This window comes from Salmo salar, chromosome 16, assembly GCF_965601325.2.
Source record: "Salmo salar chromosome 16, fSalSal1, whole genome shotgun sequence".
Taxonomy (NCBI): Eukaryota; Metazoa; Chordata; class Actinopteri; order Salmoniformes; family Salmonidae; genus Salmo; species Salmo salar.
The window spans coordinates 90,574,380-90,592,743 of record NC_138306.1 but is presented as its reverse complement, the minus strand read 5'-3'; the positions used below and the strand labels follow the sequence as shown (position 1 = coordinate 90,592,743).

The 18,364-nt window shown below is 41.2% G+C and overlaps 1 protein-coding gene across 1 annotated transcript; it reads right to left on the bottom strand.

Moving 5' to 3' along the window:
• Positions 1 to 513: 513 nt before the first annotated feature.
• On the bottom strand, positions 514 to 17,299 carry LOC106575349 (uncharacterized). The gene is made up of 3 exons (XM_014151834.3): positions 17,187 to 17,299; positions 13,470 to 13,718; positions 514 to 1,972 (listed from the first exon to the last, which is right to left on the bottom strand). The coding sequence occupies exons 2-3, from the start codon at positions 13,678 to 13,680 to the stop codon at positions 873 to 875; spliced, it is 1,311 nt and encodes a 436-aa protein (XP_014007309.3). The 5' UTR covers positions 13,681 to 13,718; positions 17,187 to 17,299; the 3' UTR covers positions 514 to 872.
• Positions 17,300 to 18,364: the final 1,065 nt, after the last annotated feature.

Here is an 18,364-nt window from a genome sequence, read left to right as displayed (position 1 = left end):
TTTCCACTTCACAAGAACAGCCCTTACAGTTGACTGGGGCAGCTCTAGCAGGGCAGAAATTTAACAAACTGACTTGTTGGAAAGGTGGCATCCTATGATGGTGCCACTTTGAAAGTCACTGAGCTCTTCAGTAAGGCTATTCTACTGACAATGTTTGTCTATGGAGATTGCATGGCATTGTGCTCGATTTTATACCCCTGTCAGCAACGGGTGTGGCTGAAATAGCCAAATCCACTAATTTGAAGGGGTGTCCACATACTTTAGTATATAAAGTGCAGTTTGTACCTTCTTAAGTATGTCAGGGCTTGACATTATCTTTTTTTGCCACTTGTCCAAATTATCTTTACTTGTCCAATAGTTAAAAATACTTCTCTGAAACTGAAAATTCTGTAGTCGTAAAAAAAGAACTATTGACAGATGAAATTTGATCATTCTTGTTATTTTAATAACAGTGTACAACCCCTGACTCTCCAACAATATGGAAACTATAACAAACTGAATCTGCAGACCATAAAGTACATCAGTGAGTTTATTGACATTTTCCTTTGTGGGGCAGAACTGATGAATTACCGTATAATAGGAATAGAATAACAACCTATGCCAGGCTAATTAAAGCTGCTAGACGTGTGTTAACCTCACAGTAGAAACATACATAGATAAAGAGATCATCTCTAAAACACAGTGATTAAAATGTCACAGAACACAATGAAGTTTAAGTCCAGTGAATACCACATAGCAATTTATATTTTATAACAGATAATTTACTTATGAATGATGTATGTGGTGGAAGCTAAATATAAAACAGTACCGGCACCTATTTCAGTCCAAGTCAAGCAATGAGATGAAAATTGAGTGATGGAGTGATTTTAATCTTAGCTGGTCTGAGAGAACTGATGAGGCATCTCTCCTTTATGTATACGTTGGTGTGTTTTTAAGTTGTTCTGTTGAGAGAAACTCTTCCCACAGATAGAGCAGTAGTAAGGCTTCTCTCCTGTGTGTATACGTTGATGTGTTTTTAAATGGTTCTGTTGAGAGAAACTCTTCCCACAGTCAGAGCAGATGTAAGGCTTTTCTCCAGTGTGTGTTCTCTGATGAACTTTTAGATCAAATGATGCTGTGAAGCATTTTCCACAGTCACAGCAGGAGTAAGGCTTCTCTCCTGTGTGTATACGTTGGTGTTTTTTTAAGCTACCCTGGTGGGAGAAACTCTTCCTACAGTCAGAGCAGTAGTAACGCTTCTTTCCTGTATGTATACGTTCATGTGATTTTAAGGTATCCAATCGAGAGAAACTCTTCCCACAGTCAGAGCAGTAGTAAGGCTTCTCTCCTGTGTGTATACGTTGGTGTGATTTTAAATGGTTCTGTTGAGAGAAACTCTTCCCACAGTCAGAGCAGGAGTACGGCTTCTCTCCTGCATGTATACGCTGGTGTGCTTTAAAGTTACACAGGTGGGAGAAACTCTTCCTACAGTCAGAGCAGAAGTAAGGCTTCTCTCCTGTGTGTATACGTTGGTGTGATTTTAAATGGTTCTGTTGAGAGAAACTCTTCCCACAGTCAGAGCAGGAGTACGGCTTCTCTCCTGCATGTATACGTTGGTGTGCTTTAAAGTTACACAGGTGGGAGAAACTCTTCCCACAGTCAGAGCAGATATAAGGCTTTTCTCCAGTGTGTGTTCTCTGATGAACTGTTAACTCAGATGATGTTGTGAAGCATTTTCCACAGTACGAGCAGGAGTAAGGCTTCACTCCTGTGTGCACTCTCTGATGAAGTGTCAGAGCCCTTGATGTTGTGAATCTCTTCCCACAGTCAGTACAGGAATAAAGATTCTCTCCTGTGTGTATTTTTAGGTGTATTTTTAGCTTTGATAGAAATGGGAAAATCTCCTCACAATGTGGGCAGTGGTGAGACCTCTTAGCTCTGTGATCTTCCTGCTGTTGATCTCTGGATGTAGAGGATGTCTCAACACGGTCTCCTGTGTGAACAACATCAGAAGAACCAGTCAATTGGAGTAATATACAGTACCAGTCAAAAGTTGACACCTACTCATTCCAGGGTTTTTCTTTATTTTTACTATTTTCTACATTGTAGAATAATAGTGAAGACATCAAAAATATATTTTAGATTTTTCAAAGTAGCCACCCTTTGCCTTGATGAAAGCTTTGCATTCTCTCAGCCAGCTTCATGAGGAAGTCACCTGGAATGCATTTCAATTAACTTCTCTAGGGCCAGTGGGACGAAATCGTCCCACCTACGTAACAGCCAGTGGAATCCTGTGGCGCGTTATTCAAATACCTTAGAAATGCTATTACTTCAATTTCTCAAACATATGACTATTTTACACCATTTTAAAGACAAGACTCTCGTTAATCTAACCACACTGTCCGATTTCAAAAAGGCTTTACAACGAAAGCAAAACATTAGATTATGTCAGCAGAGTACCCAGCCAGAAATAATCAGACACCCATTTTTCAAGCTAGCATATAATGTCACATAAACCCAAATCACAGCTAAATGCAGCACTAACCTTTGATGATCTTCATCAGATGACAATCTTAGGACATTATGTTATACAATACATGCATGTTTTGTTCAATCAAGTTCATATTTATATCAAAAACCAGCTTTTTACATTAGCATGTGACGTTCAGAACTAGCAAACTTTCGGTGAATTTACTAAATTACTCACGATAAACGTTCACAAAAAAAATAAGAATTATTTTAAGAATTATAGATACAGAACTCCTCTATGCACTCGCTATGTCTGATTTTAAAATAGCTTTTCGGTGAAAGCACATTTTGCAATATTCTAAGTAGATAGCCCGGCATCACAGGGCTAGCTATTTAGACACCCAACAAGTTTAGCCCTCACCAAAGTCAGATTTACTATAAGAAAAATGTTATTACCTTTGCTGTTCTTCGTCAGAATGCACTCCCAGGACTTCTACTTCAATAACGAATGTTGGTTTGGTTCAAAATAATCCATAGTTATATCCAAATAGCGGCGTTTTGTTCGTGCGTTCAAGACACTATCCGAAAGGGTAAAGAAGGGTGACGCGCACGACGCGTTTCGTGACAAAAAATGTCTAAATATTCCATTACCGTACTTCGAAGCATGTCAACCGCTGTTTAAAATCAATTTTTATGCAATTTTTCTCGTAAAAAAGCGATAATATTCCGACCGGGAAAGCGTGTTTACGTTCAAAGAGAGAGAAAATTAAAACATGGGATCCCCTCGTGCACGAGCCTCAGTCTGATGGCCCTCTGATCGACCACTTACCAAAGGCGCTAATGTGTTTCAGCCAGCGGCTAGAATTACATCATTCAGCTTTTTCCCGGGTTCTGAGAGCCTATGGGAGCGGTAGGAAGTGTCACGTTACAGCAAAGATCCTAAATTTTCAATAAACAGAGCCAAGAAGCCCAAGGAATGGTCAGAGAGGGTACTTCCTGTACAGAATCTTCTCAGGTTTTTGCCTGCGATATGAGTTTTGTTATACTCACAGACACCATTCAAACAGTTTTAGAAACTTTAGGGTTTTTTCTATCCAAAGCCAATAATTATATGCATATTCTAGTTTCTGGGCAGTAGTAATAACCAGATTAAATCGGGTACGTTGTTTATCCGGCCGTGTAAATACTGCCCCCTAGCCCTAACAGGTTAATGAGGGAAATAAGTATTTGACCCCTCTGCAAAACATGACTTAGTACTTGGTGGCAAAACCCTTGTTGGCAATCACAGAGGTCAGACGTTTCTTGTAGTTGGCCACCAGGTTTGCACACATCTCAGGAGGGATTTTGTCCCACTCCTCTTTGTAGATCTTCTCCAAGTCATTAAGGTTTCGAGGCTGACGTTTGGCAACTCGAACCTTCAGCTCCCTCCACAGATTTTCTATAGGATTAAGGTCTGGAGACTGGCTAGGCCACTCCAGGACCTTAATGTGCTTCTTCTTGAGCCACTACTTTGTTGCCTTGGCCGTGTGTTTTGGGTCATTGTCATGCTGGAATATCCATCCACGACCCATTTTCAATGCCCTGGCTGAGGGAAGGAGGTTCTCACCCAAGATTTGACGGTACATGGCCCCGTCCATCGTCCCTTTGATGCGGTGAAGTTGTCCTGCCCCCTTAGCAGAAAAACACCCCCAAAGCATAATGTTTCCACCTCCATGTTTGACGGTGGAGATGGTGTTCTTGGGGTCATAGGCAGCATTCCTCCTCCTCCAAACACAGCGAGTTGAGTTGATGTCAAAGAGCTCTATTTTGGTCTCATCTGACCACAACACTTTCACCATTTGTCCTCTGAGTCATTCAGATGTTCATTGGCAAACTTCAGACGGGCATGTATATGTGCTTTCTTGAGCAGGGGGACCTTGCGGGCGCTGCAGGATTTCAGTCCTTCACGGTGTAGTGTGTTACCAATAGTTTTCTTGGTGACTATGGTCCCAGCTGCCTTGAGATCATTGACAAGATCCTCCCGTGTAGTTCTGGGCTGATTCTTCACCGCTCTCATGATCATTGCAACTCCACGAGGTGAGATCTTGCATGGAGCCCCAGGCTGAGGGATATTGACAGTTCTTTTGTGTTTCTTCCATTTGCGAATAATCGCACCAAATGTTGTCACCTTCTCACCAAGCTGCTTGGCGATAGTCTTGTAGCCCATTCCAGCCTTGTGTAGGTCTACAATCGTGTCCCTGACATCCTTGGAGAGCTCTTTGGTCTTGGCCATGGTGGAGAGTTTGGAATCTGATTGATTGATTGCTTCTGTGGAAAGGTGTCTTTTTTACAGGTAACAAGCTGCGGTTAGGACCACTCCCTTTAACCTGTTTAGGATATGGGGGCAGTATTGACACGGCTGGATAAAAAACATACCCGATTTAATCTGGTTACCACTCCTACCCAGTAACTAGAATATGCATATACTTATTACATATGGATAGAAAACACCCTAAATTTTCTAAAACTGTTTGAATGGTGTCTGTGAGTATAACAGAACTCAAATGGCAGGTCAAAACCTGAGAGATTCCTTTACAGGAAGTGGCCTGTCTGACCATTTCTTGAACTTGTTTTCCATCTCTATCATTTACTAAGGATCTCTGCTCTAACGTGACACTTCCCACGTCGTCCATAGGCGCTCAGAGCCCGGGAAAAAACAGAATGTCGTCATTCCAGCCCCAGGCTGAAACACATTATCGCCTTTCTCAAGTGGCCGATCAAGGGACACTGGCTTATGCGCGTGACCCCGACCGCCCCCGCCTTTGGGATTTTTTCCTCTGTTTGCCGAAAAGGAGATTCCCTGTCGGAATATTATCGCTTTTCTACGAGAAAAATTTCGTAAAAATTGATTTTAAACAGCGGTTGACATGCTTCGAAGTACGGTAATGGAATACTTAGAATTTTATTGTCACGAATTGCGCCATGCGCGCGACACTTCTTTACTATTTCGGATAGTGTCTGGAACGCACGAACAAAACGCCGCTATTCGGATATAACGATGGATTATTTTGGACCAAACCAACATTTGTTATTGAAGTAGCAGTCCTGGGTGTGTAATTCTGACGAAGACAACAAAAGGTAATCAAACTTTTATAATAGTAAATATGATTATGGTGAGTGCTAAACTTGCCGGGTGTCTAAATAGCGAGCCCGTGATGCCTGGGCTATGTACTTAGAATATTGCAAAATGTGCTTTCACCAAAAAGCTATTTTAAAATCGGACATATCGAGTGCATAGAGGAGGTCTGTATCTATAATTCTTAAAATAATTGTTATGCTTTTTGTGAACGTTTATCGTGAGTAATTTAGTAAAATGTTAGCGAATTCCCCGGAAGTTTGCGGGGGGTATGCTAGTTCTGAACGTCACATGCTAATGTAAAAAGCTGGTTTTTGATATAAATATGAACTTGATTGAACAAAACATGCATGTATTGTATAACATAATGTCCTAGGGTTGTCATCTGATGAAGATCAAAGGTGAGTGCTGCATTTAGCTGTCTTCTGGGTTTTGGTGACATTATATGCTGGCTTGAAAAATGGGTGTCTGATTATTTCTGGCTTGGTACTCTGCTGACATAATCTAATGTTTTGCTTTCATTGTAAAGCCTTTTTGAAATCGGACAGTGTGGTTAGATTAACGAGAGTCTTGTCTTTAAATGGCTGTAAAATAGTCATATGTTTGAGAAATTGAAGTAATAGGATTTTTAAGGTTTTGAAAATCGCGCCACAGGATAGCAGTGGCTGTTACGTAGGTGGGACGAATTCGTCCCGCCTAGCCTAGAGAGGTTAAGAGTGTGCTCTAATCTCAGCTCGTTACCTGTATAAAAGACACCTGGGAGCCAGAAATCTTTCTGATTGAGAGGGGGTCAAATACTTATTTCCCTCATTAAAATGCAAATCAATTTATAACATTTTTGACATGCGTTTTTCTGGATATTTTTGTTGTTATTCTGTCTCTGTTCAAATAAACCTACCATTAAAATTATAGACTGATCCTTTCTTTGTCAGTGGGCAAACGTACAAAATCAGCAGGGGATCAAATACTTTTTTCCCCCACTGTACAATGCTATTTCACAGTAAAAAAAAAATGACAACAGAATTTCAGCACACTTATAGGGAAGGACACTCAACAAGCACAAAACTTACACAAATAATTGATTGGTTAACCTTTCTGGGCCCCGGGGCAGTATTGAGTAGATGGGATGAATGAGGTGCCCAAATTAAACTGCCTACTACTCCGGCTCAGAACGTAGGATATGCATATTATTAGTAGATTTGGATAGAAAACACTGAAGTTTTTAAAACTGTTTGAATGATGTCTGTGAGTATAAGAAAACTCATATGGCAGGCAAAAACCTGAGAAAAAAATCCAACCAGGAAGTGGATTGTAGTTTTTCAAGACTGGGCCTATTCAGTATACAGTGACTTAGGGTTCAATTTGCACTTCCTAAGGCTTCCACTAGATGTCAACAGTCTTTAGAATGTGTTTCAGGCTTTTGCAGTCAACAGAGAGCGAACAAGACCTCCTGGAGTCTGATGACCGAGAGAATGACATGGCCTCAATTACGCGCATTCACGTGAGGGGTAGCTGTGTTCCATAACGTTTTTCAAGACATTGGAATCGTCCGGTTGGAATATTACTGAAGTTTTACGTTAAAAAGGCCATAAAGATTGATGCTTTACAACGTTTGACATGTTTCAACGAACATAAATATAACTTTTTGTCGTGAAATTTTCAGCGCGCTTCCTACATTTGGAGTAGTTTACTGAACTCGCAAACAACAAGGAGGTATTTGGACATAAATTATGGACTTTATCGAACAAAACAACATTTATTGTGGACCTGGGATTCCTGGAAGTGCCTTCTGATGAAGATCATCGAAGGTAAGTGAATATTTCTAATGCTATTTATGATTTTAGATGACTCCAAAATGGCGGGTATCTGTATTGCTTGATGTCTTTTTCTGAGCGCCGTACTCAGATTATTGCAAAGTGTGCTTTCCCCGTGAAGCTTTTTTGAAATCTGTCACAGCGGTTGCATAAAGGAGATGTTTATCTATAATTCTTTGAATAAAAGTTTAATATTTTATCAACGTTTATGATGAGTATTTCTGTAAATTGTTGTGCTGATTCACCGGCAGTATTGGAGGCAAAATATTTTTTGAACATCACGCGCCAATGTAAAATGGGGTTTTTGGAAATAAATATTAACTTTATCGAACAAAACATACATGTATTGTGTAACATTGAGTCCTAGGAGTGTCATCTGATGAAGATCGTCAAAGGTTAGTGCTTAATTTTAGCTGTATTTCTGGTTTTTGTGACCCCTCTACTGCTTGGAAAATGGCTGTGTGGTTTTTCTTGTGTTGGCACTGTCCTAACATAATCTAACTTTATGCTTTCGCCGTAAAGCCTTTTTGAAATCGGACAATGTGGTTGGATTAAGGGGAGGTGTATCTTTAAAATGGTGTAAAATAGTTGTATGTTTGAGAAATTTGAATTATGACATTTTGTTGTTTTGAATTTGCCGCCCTGATATTTCACTGGCTGTGTCCCGCAGGTGGGATGCTAGCGTCCCACATAGCCCATAGAAGTTAAGAGAAATTGATGATAAAATGATTGTGGGGGCTGTCTTGTCAGACATCATTGCAGCTTTTGACATTATCGATCATAGTCTGCTGCTGGAAAAACTTGTGTTATGGCTTTACACCCCCTGCTATAATGTGGATTAAAAGTTACTTGTCTAACAGAACACAGAGGGTGTAATTTAATGGAAGCCTCTCAAAAATAATCTAGGTAGAATCAGGAATTCCCCAGGGTAGCTGTTTAGGCCCCTTGCTTTTTTCAATCTTTACTAACGACATGCCACTGGCTTTGAGTAAGGCTAGTGTGTCTATGTATGTGGATGACTCAACACTATACACGTCAGCTACTACAACGACTGAAATGACTGCAACACTTAACAAAGAGTTGCAGGTAATTTCAGAGTGGGTGGCAAGGAATAAGTTAGCCCTAAATATTTATAAAACTAAAAGCATTGTATTTGGGACAAATCATTCAATAAACCCTAAACCTCAATTAAACCTTGTAATAAATCATGTGGTAATTGTTGGATTGTGAACTGTCATGGTCAAAACATAATGTCCATAATAAAGCACTGCTCTGCATTCTTAACCTCTATGGGCTAGGCGGGACGAATTCGTCCCACCTACGTAACAGCCACTTGCAGCCTGTGGCGCGATTTTCAAAACCTTAAAAATCCTATTACTTCAATTTCTCAAACATATGACTATTTTACAGCTATTTAAAGACAAGACTCTCGTTAATCTAACCACACTGTCCGATTTCAAAAAGGCTTTACAACGAAAGCAAAACATTAGATTATGTCAGCAGAGTACCAAGCCAGAAATAATCAGACACCCATTTTTCAAGCTAGCATATAATGTCACAAAAACCCAGAAGACAGCTAAATGCAGCACTCACCTTTGATGATCTTCATCAGATGACAACCCTAGGACATTATGTTATACAATACATGCATGTTTTGTTCAATCAAGTTTATATTTATATAAAAAAAACAGCTTTTTACATTAGCATGTGACGTTCAGAACTAGCATACTTCCGGGGAATGTTCAGAACTAGGATACTTCCGGGGAATTCGCTAACATTTTACTAAATTACTCACGATAAACGTTCACAAAAAGCATAACAATTATTTTAAGAATTATAGATACAGAACTCCTCTATGCACTCGATATGTCCGATTTTAAAATAGCTTTTTGGTGAAAGCACATTTTGCAATATTCTAAGTACATAGCCCAGGCATCACGGGCTAGCTATTTAGACACCCGGCAAGTTTAGCACTCACCAATATCAGCTTTACTATTATAAAAGTTTGATTACCTTTTGTTGTCTTCGTCAGAATGCACTCCCAGGACTGCTACTTCAATAACAAATGTTGGTTTGGTCCAAAATAATCCATCGTTATATCCGAATAGCGGCGTTTTGTTCGTGCGTCCCAGACACTATCTGAAATGGTAATGAAGGGTCGCGCGCATGGCGCAATTCGTGACAAAAAAAATCTAAATATTCCATTACCGTACTTCGAAGCATGTCAACCGCTGTTTAAAATCCATTTTATGCCATTTTTCTCGTAGAAAAGCGATAATATTCCGACCGGGAATGTCCATTTAGCTAAACTGAGGAAAGTAAACAAAGCTTTCGGTCGACGCGGGCACGCGCCTGAGTCTCACAGTACTGTAACCAGCCACTACCCAAACGCGCTACTTTTTTTCAGCCAGAGCCTGCAAAGCCACGATTCAGCTTTTTGCCGCCTTCTGAGACCCTATGGCAGCCGTAGGAAGTGTCACGGGACAGCTAAGATCCTCACTCTTCAATAAACAGAGACAAGAAGAACGACACCTTGTCAGACAGGCCACTTCCTGCCTGAAACCTTGTCAGGTTTTTGCCTGCCAAATGAGTTCTGTTATACTCACAGACACCATTCAAACAGTTTTAGAAACTTTAGGGTGTTTTCTATCCATGTGTAATAAGTATATGCATATTCTACTTACTGGGTAGGAGTGGTAACCAGATTAAATCGGGTACGTTTTTTATCCAGCCGTGTCAATACTGCCCCCTATCCTAAACAGGTTAACAGCACCATCAACAAGGCAGGTCCTACAGGCCCTAGTTTTGTCGCACCTGGACTACAGTTCAGTCATGTGGCCAGGTGCCACAAAAAAGGACTTAGGGAAAATTGCAATTGGCTCAGAACAGGGCAGCATGGCTGGCCCTTGGATGTACACAGAGAGCTAATATTAATAATATGCATGTCAATCTCTCCTGGCTCAAAGTGAGAGGTATTGACATGTTGAATGCACCGAGCTGTCTGTTTGAACTACTGGCACAGAGCTCGGACAACCATGCATACCCCACAAGACATGCCACAAGAGGTCTCTTCACAGTACCCAAGTCCAGAACAGACTATGGGAGGTGCACAGTACTACATAGTAACTGATGCAAGCAGTAAAATTAGATTTTAAAAAACGGATTAAAAAAAACACCTTATGGAACCACGGGGACTGTGAAGCAACACAAACATAGGCACAGACACATGCATGCATACGTACACGATAACATACGCACTATACACACCGTTTAACAGTATTCATCCCCATTGGCGGTTTTCTTATTTTGTTGCATTACAACCTGTAATTTAAATTGATTTTTATTGGATTTAATGTAATGGACATACACAAAATAGTTTAAATTGGTGAAGTGAAATGAAAAAAATTACTTGTTTCAAAAAATTACAAACGGAAAAGTGGTGCATGCATATGTATTCACCCCCTTTGCTATGAAGCCCCAAAACGAGATCTGGTGCAACCAATAACCTTCAGAAGTCACAATAATTAGTTAAATAAAGTCCACCTGTGTGCAATCTATGTGTCACATGATCTCAGTATATTTACACCTGTTCTGAAAGGCCCCAGAGTCTGCAACAGCACTAAGCAAGAGCAAGCGGCACCATGAAGACCAAGCAGCTCTCCAAACAGGTCAGGGACAAAGTTGTGGAGAAGTACAGATCAGGGTTGGTTATAAAAAAAATATCAGAAACTTTGAACATCCCACAGAGCACCATTAAATCCATTATTAAAAAATGGAAAGAATATGGAACCACAACAAACCTGCCAAGAGAGGGCCGCCTACCAAAACTCAGACCAGGCAAGGAGGGCATTAATCAGAGGCAACAAAGCGACCAAAAATAACCCTGAAGGAGCTGCAAAGCTACACAGCGGAGCTTGGAGTATCTGTCCATAGGACTACTTCAAGCCGTACACTCCACAGAGTTGGGTTTTACAGAAGAGTGGCCAGAAAAAAGCCATTGCTTAAAGAAAAAAATAAGCAAACACATTTGGTGTTTGCCAAAAGGCATGTGGGAGACTCCCCAAACATATGGAAGGTACTCTGGTCAGATGAGACTAAAATTTAGCTTTTTGGTCATCAAGGAAAATGCTATTTCAGGCGCAAACACAACACCTCTCATCACCCCCACAGTGCAGCATGGTGGTGGCAGCATCATGCTGTGGGGATGTTTTTCCATCGGCAGGGACTGGGAAACCGGTCAGAATTGAAGGAATGATGGATGGCGCTAAATACAGGGAAATTCTTGAGGGGAAACCTGTTTCAGTCTTCCAGAGATTTGAGACTGGGCCGGAGGTTCACCTTCCAGCAGGACAATGACCCTAAGCATTCTGCTAAAGCAACACTCGAATGGTTTAAGGGGAAACATTTAAATGTCTTGGAATGGCCTAGTCAAAGCCCAGACCTCAATCCAATTGTGAATCTGTGGTATGACTTAAAGATTGCTGTACATCAGCGGAACCCATCCAACTTGAAGGAGCTGGAGGAGCGGTTTTCCATTGAAGAATGGGCAAAAATCCCAGTGGCTAGATGTGCCAAGCTTATAGAGACATACCCCAAGAGCTGTAATTCCTGCAAAAGGTGGCTCTACAAAGTATTGACTTTGGGGGGGGGGGGGGGGGGGGGGTGAATAGTTATGCACGCTCAAGTTGTTTTTGTTTGGTTCAAAATAAAAAATATTTTGCATCTTCAAAGTGGTAGGCATGTTGGACCCCAGGAAGAGTAGCAGCAGCCTTGGCAGCAGCTAATGTGGATCCATAATAAAAACAAAAATACAAATACAGCATTCTACAGCGATACACATCATGCGTAACCAATCCTGCCCAGGACCTCCACATCCTGCTTCTTTACCTGGGGGGTGCTGAGGAGTATTTCTGACTGTAATAAAAATAAAACATATTTTGCATCTTCAAAGTGGTAGGCATGTTGTATAAATCAACTGATACAAACCCCCCAAAAATCAATTTTAATTCCAGGTTGTAAGGCCACAAAATAGGAAAAATGCCAAGGGGGATTGAATACTTTCGCAAGCCACTATACACATGGATCTGGTTTGCACTTAGTCCCACTATCATTTGTTTTTCAACAGGACAATGACCCAAAACCCCTCCAGGCTGTGTAAGGGCTATTTGGCCAAGAATGAGAGTGATGGAGTGCTGCATCAGATGACCTGGCCCTCCACAGTCACCCGACCTAAACCTAATTGAGATGGTTTGTGCTGAGTTGGACCGCAGAGTGAAGGAAAAGCAGCCAACAAGTGCTCATCATATGTGGGAACTCCTTCAAGACTGTTGGAAAAGCATTCCAGGTGAAGCTGGTTGAGAGAATGCAAACAGTGTGCAAAGTTGTCATCAAGGCAAAGGTGGCTACTTTGAATAATATATTTTGATTTTTTTTTTGGTTACTACATGATTCCATGTGTTATTTCATAGTTTGTCTTCATTGTTATTCTACAATGTAGAAAATAGTAAAAACCCTTGAATGAGTTGGTGTGCTAGAAAACAAATCCCTAGAATGCAGGAACATAGGAAGAAACCTAGAAAGGAACCAGACTCTGAGGGGTGGCCAGTCCTCTTCTGGCTGTACCAGGTGACATATGAATTCATATCAGTAGGCTGCACAATACAGGAGAATAAAACTATTCTAAAAGAGGGTAACAGTTAGGGTTGGGGTCAATTCCATTTCAATCAATTCAGAAAGTAAACCTAAATCCAATTCCACATGCTGCTAATTGAGAAGCATTGAAGAGAATTGGAATTTCAGTGTATTTCCTGAATTATCTGGAATTGACCCGAACCCTGGTAACAGTCCAAGGCAAAAGGGGTGAAAATAATTATCCATAATCATCCTCCACTCACTATCACAAGGGTTAGTAACTACACAGACTAATTTCATATCATCCTCCTCTCACTATCACAAGGGTTAGTAACTACACAGACTCATTTCATAGAACTTCAAAACACTGGCAGTTTGTCTACTTCTCTTCTTTAGTCTCTCCTAGCGTTAGACCTCCATAACTTATGGCCCAGTCTAACTTATGAGGAACCTGCTCTTACCATGAGAAACAGATGTCCCAATCTTCTCCTCCTCCGCTTCCTCTTTAATGTTGACATTCAGCTCCAGTGTTTGACTGCAGTCTTCCAGCTTCACTGATGCCATCTCTGGATCCTGCAGTGCAAACTGGGCTCCACTGTCATAATCAGGACCCAGTGACTGTAGGTTTGGACTCAGTGTGGAAGGAGAGAGGCAGGCTGGGTTTGTCCTCATTGTTGATGTTACCGGCCTCAGACTTAATCTGAGTCAGCCTGTAGTAATAAAGAGAAACAGAAAACAATCTTGACAGTTCTGGCACATTGTTTGTCCTCAAAATATATACTATTTTTTTGTTGTTCAATTATCTAATTTCAATAGATCAGATAGCTAAACATTGACAACAAAACATTCATTCAAATCAGACAAAATTCACCCTTTAAATGACACAAATAAGAGATGGATCTAAATGTACAGAATGGTTACCTGGAAGAAAATGAGGGTTATGCTTTTTCAATGTCAGTCAAGGGGAGGGTTTAGTATTGTTTTAATCTAGTCCAGAAGAGGGTCATGTCATTTACAATTGATGAAATGTCAATATTTCTCAGTGTTTAAGAATGAGTTGCTTATTAGGCTTTATAAACTGGGTGGTTTGAACCCTGAACGCTGATTGGCTATATATCAATGTGTGCCCGATGCCGCCCCTCATCTCTGATTCGCTGCTGGGCGCGCAATATCAAGTGTGCCTGTAGGCTATTTAGTGTAGTGTCAATAAAATGATCCATAGCCTATAGGCTAAAGCAGGGCTCTCCAACCCTGTTCCTGGAGAGCTGCCCTCCTGTATGTTTACACTCCAACCATGTTCCTGGAGAGCTACCCTCCTGTAGGTTTACACTCCAACCCTGTTCCTGGAGAGATACCCTCCTGTAGGTTTTAACTCCAACCCTGTTCCTGGAGAGCTACCCTCCTGTAGGTTTACACTCCAACCATGTTCCTGGAGAGTTACCCTCCTGTAGGTTTTAACTCCAGCTCTGTTCTTGGAGAGATAGCCTCCTGTAGGTTTTCACTCCAAGTTTTCACTGGAGCGAAAGCCTACAGGACTGTAGCTCTCCAGGAACAGGGTTGGAGAGCCCTGGCCTATAGGATACGAAGTGCATGCTGGGAGAACCACAGAGCAAAGTTATACTGTATTTCTAAGATAGTTGCTGGGATGGTGTAAATACAACTAGGCTGCATTACACACTGCAAAGGTTATTCCAACCCTGAGCAACGGCCTGCTCTGTGCTTGTTGAGCCAAAACGTGTTTAATGCTGCCTAACCAATGGCTGTGCTGTCGGCCTATCCTAACCAATGGCTGTGCTGTGTCGGCCTATCCTAACCAATGGCTGTGCTGTGTCGGCCTATCCTAACCAATGGCTGTGCTGTGTCGGCCTATCCTAACCAATGGCTGTGCTGTGTCGGCCTATCCTAACCAATGGCTGTGCTGTGTCGGCCTATCCTAACCAATGGCTGTGCTGTGTCGGCCTATGGTGGCAGTTGAGGAAGAGAGTGAAAGGCTTCTTCACATTTTGTTGTTGTTGATTAGGCCAAGTCCCCCAAAAATACACTATCTTGCTTGCGGACTAGCCTATTCCTCCACCTACCACACACTCTTTAAATAGCCTACCTCCATGTCAGTGAAGGGCTGTTGAGTTAAAACCCAGACTCCACTTGAGGGGTTATGCCATAGGCCTCTTTTATTGAAGATGTCAAAAAGCACAGGCCTACCCCTTGTTAGATTAACATGAAGAAAATAAAACTGATCTGATTATATCAAGGGATCTATAACAGTGTTTTGGTCCGCACTGCTTTACGCTAGAAACAAGCTGACAAATAACCAGGAAAGACGTGACTTCGTTTCTTTGACATTCAGAGGCTGAGCTACAACCTTTTATAGCCCAGGAGACAAAAAAAGACTTTTCTTGGGAAGTAATCTAATTCTGTCACTACCAATGTATTAAGCTATTCACTTTCTGTACAATAGAAGATGTTTAAACCCAGACAGCTTTTAGGGAAATACTTGTTGGGTTAAAGACACAGAATGAGAGTAGCCAGCAGTTAGAGATTTACATTTCTCTGCTAAAAGACTCTGGATGGTCCATCCGATATCTGAAGTGGCCATACAGCATTTACTGCAGATGCATCCTCCGCAGACATCAGGGCTTTCATACTTATTGCGCTTAACGGAGCAGAGCTGTTGTGAAGGAAGTGAGTTAGAGTTTATACTGGACCTCCCGCCCCCACCTACTGTAAACCAATCATGTCAGATGGTCTCAGATTAAATTATTTGCAAACAGGGACAGTTTCGTTGCAAACAAAATACTGATATAGCATTGGAGAAATGTAAGATGACCACATAGGCCTCTCATAGGCCTCTCTCCATTCTAGTGTGGTATTAAAAAAACAAATATGATGATAGATTCATGCAATTTTATTTAACCGTTATTTTACCAGGTAAGTTGACTGAGAACACACTCTCATTTACAGCAACGACCTGGGGAATAGTTAGAGTGGAGAGGATGGGGATGAATGAGCCAATTGGAAGCTGGGGATGATTAGGTGGCCATGATGGTATGAGGGCCAGATTGGGAATTTAGCCAGGACACTGGGGTTAACACCCCTACTCTTATGATAAGTACCATGCGATCTTTAATGACCTCAGAGAGTCAGGACACCCGTTTAACGTCCCATCCGAAAGACGGCACTGCTTTTACCATAAAAGAGATCTATCCACCCTTACTCTTGTTCACAGTGGTCTGTGAACCCACAACCTCCTGGCCCGCAGCCCTGTATGCTATCAAAATTCCTGCGTTGCCATGCAATGCTTACAGGATGAAGAACAGTTTCTAAAATGGCATATCTAAAGGCTCTGGTCTGTCCAAGAAGTGAGGGTAAACATGTTCTCTACTATCCACTTTGTTTTAATTATTATTTTGGGGTATGGAGGTGGCGTCTTTATTTTATTTTTTTCAAGCGTTCAGGGAGGGTTTATGTCTAATATATTTTGCTGACAGGACGGCCTCCATTTTCCTTTCAGATGTCTTATTTTCTCCATGTAAACCTTATTAAAAATGTTCACTCTATGTGCAGTTACGCCATAGCAGACTTTCTAAAATTCACCTTAATGCATAATTTACTAAATAAACAATTAATACAAGGTTGCAGTTTGAGGCAGAACTATGTAATATTTTCCACTATTTCACTCACAACCGATTGTATTTCCCATTCACACCATAGTAACAATTCTAGATAAATATAGAAACTGAATGTGTGTGAATATTGTTACAGTGACATGTAGAAATCAGATGAACATGACATTCTGCTTCTAAACAGTAGAACAACCCTGAAATTGTCTCTCTGGTGCATCTGCACTGCCTGCAAGTCTATTGACTCAGACCGAGAGGCGCCGCCATTTTACCAGCTCGTGAACATATATCAAATAAAATACATGTCAAATCAATTGATTCTTTATGAAATTACATTGACGAAATAATGTACATTCATTCACTCTGACAAACCCAAAGTCTAAACTTAGCTAGCTAGATAAAATCGTTTTTAATCACGTTCTTCACTCACTCGGTTTAGCACAAAAATAACACCTCATAAAACCTTTAACAAACGCGATAATACCTTGACGGATTTGTTACCTAACATGTTACGACATGTTCTTAAGATTTAGAAAGTTTAAACGTGCTAATGCATACCTTTAGTAATACTTTTGAAACGGACACACAAGCTATCGTCTTCAGAGCACAGTTCCGCAGACTTCATTGTGTCTGGAGCCTGCCCGGAACTTCCTGTTTCGACTTGAAGTCGGAAGTTTACATACACCTTAGCCAAATACATTTGAACTCAGTTTTTCACAATTCCTGACATTTAATCCTGGTAAAAAAATCCCTGTTTTAGGTCAGTTAGGATCACCACTTTTTTTTAAGAATGTGAAATGTCAGAATAATAGCAGAAATAATTATTTTTTTCAGCTTTTATTTCTTTCATCACATTCCCAGTGGGTCAGAAGTTTACATACACTCAATTAGTATTTGGTAGCATTGCCTTTAAATTGTTTAACTTGGGTCAAACGTTTTGGGTAGCCTTCCACAAGCTTCCCACAATAAGTTTTGTGGGAAGCTTTTGGCCCATTCCTCCTGACAGAGCTGGTGTAACTGAGTCAGGTTTGTAGGCCTCCTTGCTCGCACACGCTTTTTCAGTTCTGCCCACAAATGTTCCATAGGATTGAGGTCAGGGCTTTGTGATGGCCACTCCAATACCTTGTTTGTTGTCCTTAAGCCTTGCAACAACTTTGGAAGTATGCTTGGGGTCATTGTCCATTTGGAAGACCCATTTGCGACCAAGCTTTAACTTCCTGACTGATTTCTTGAGACGTTGCTTAAATATATCCACATCATTTTCCTTCCTCATGATGCCATCTATTTTGTGAAGTGCACCAGTCCCTCCTGCAGCAAAGCACCCCCACAACATGATGCTGCCACCCCCGTGCTTCACGGTTGGGATGGTGTTTTTCGGCTTGCAACCACCCCCCATTTTTCCTCCAAACATAACGACGGTAATTATGGCAAACAGTTCTATTTTTGTTTCATCAGACCAGAGGACATTTCTCCAAAAAGTACGATCTTTGTCCCCATTTGCAGTTGCAAACCGTAGTCTGGCTTTTTTATGGCGGATTTTGAGCAGTGGCTTCTTCCTTGCTGAGTGGCCTTTCAGGTTATGTTGATATAGGTCTCGTTTTACTGTGGAAAAATATATTTTTGTACCGGTTTCCTCCAGCATCTTCACAAGGTCCTTTGCTGTTGTTCTGGGATTGATTTGCACTTTCCGCACCAAACTACGTTTACTTTGGTGCCTGCTCGCCTCCCTACCTCTG

Bases quoted from the DNA above. Each gene is read 5' to 3' on its own strand.
- LOC106575349 (XM_014151834.3), bottom strand. From the start codon at position 13,680: ATGAGGACAAACCCAGCCTGCCTCTCTCCTTCCACACTGAGTCCAAAC. The intron at 1,973-13,469 runs GTAAGAGCAGGT...TTGTTCACACAG, and splicing joins TGGGACATCTGTTTCTCATG to GAGACCGTGTTGAGACATCC.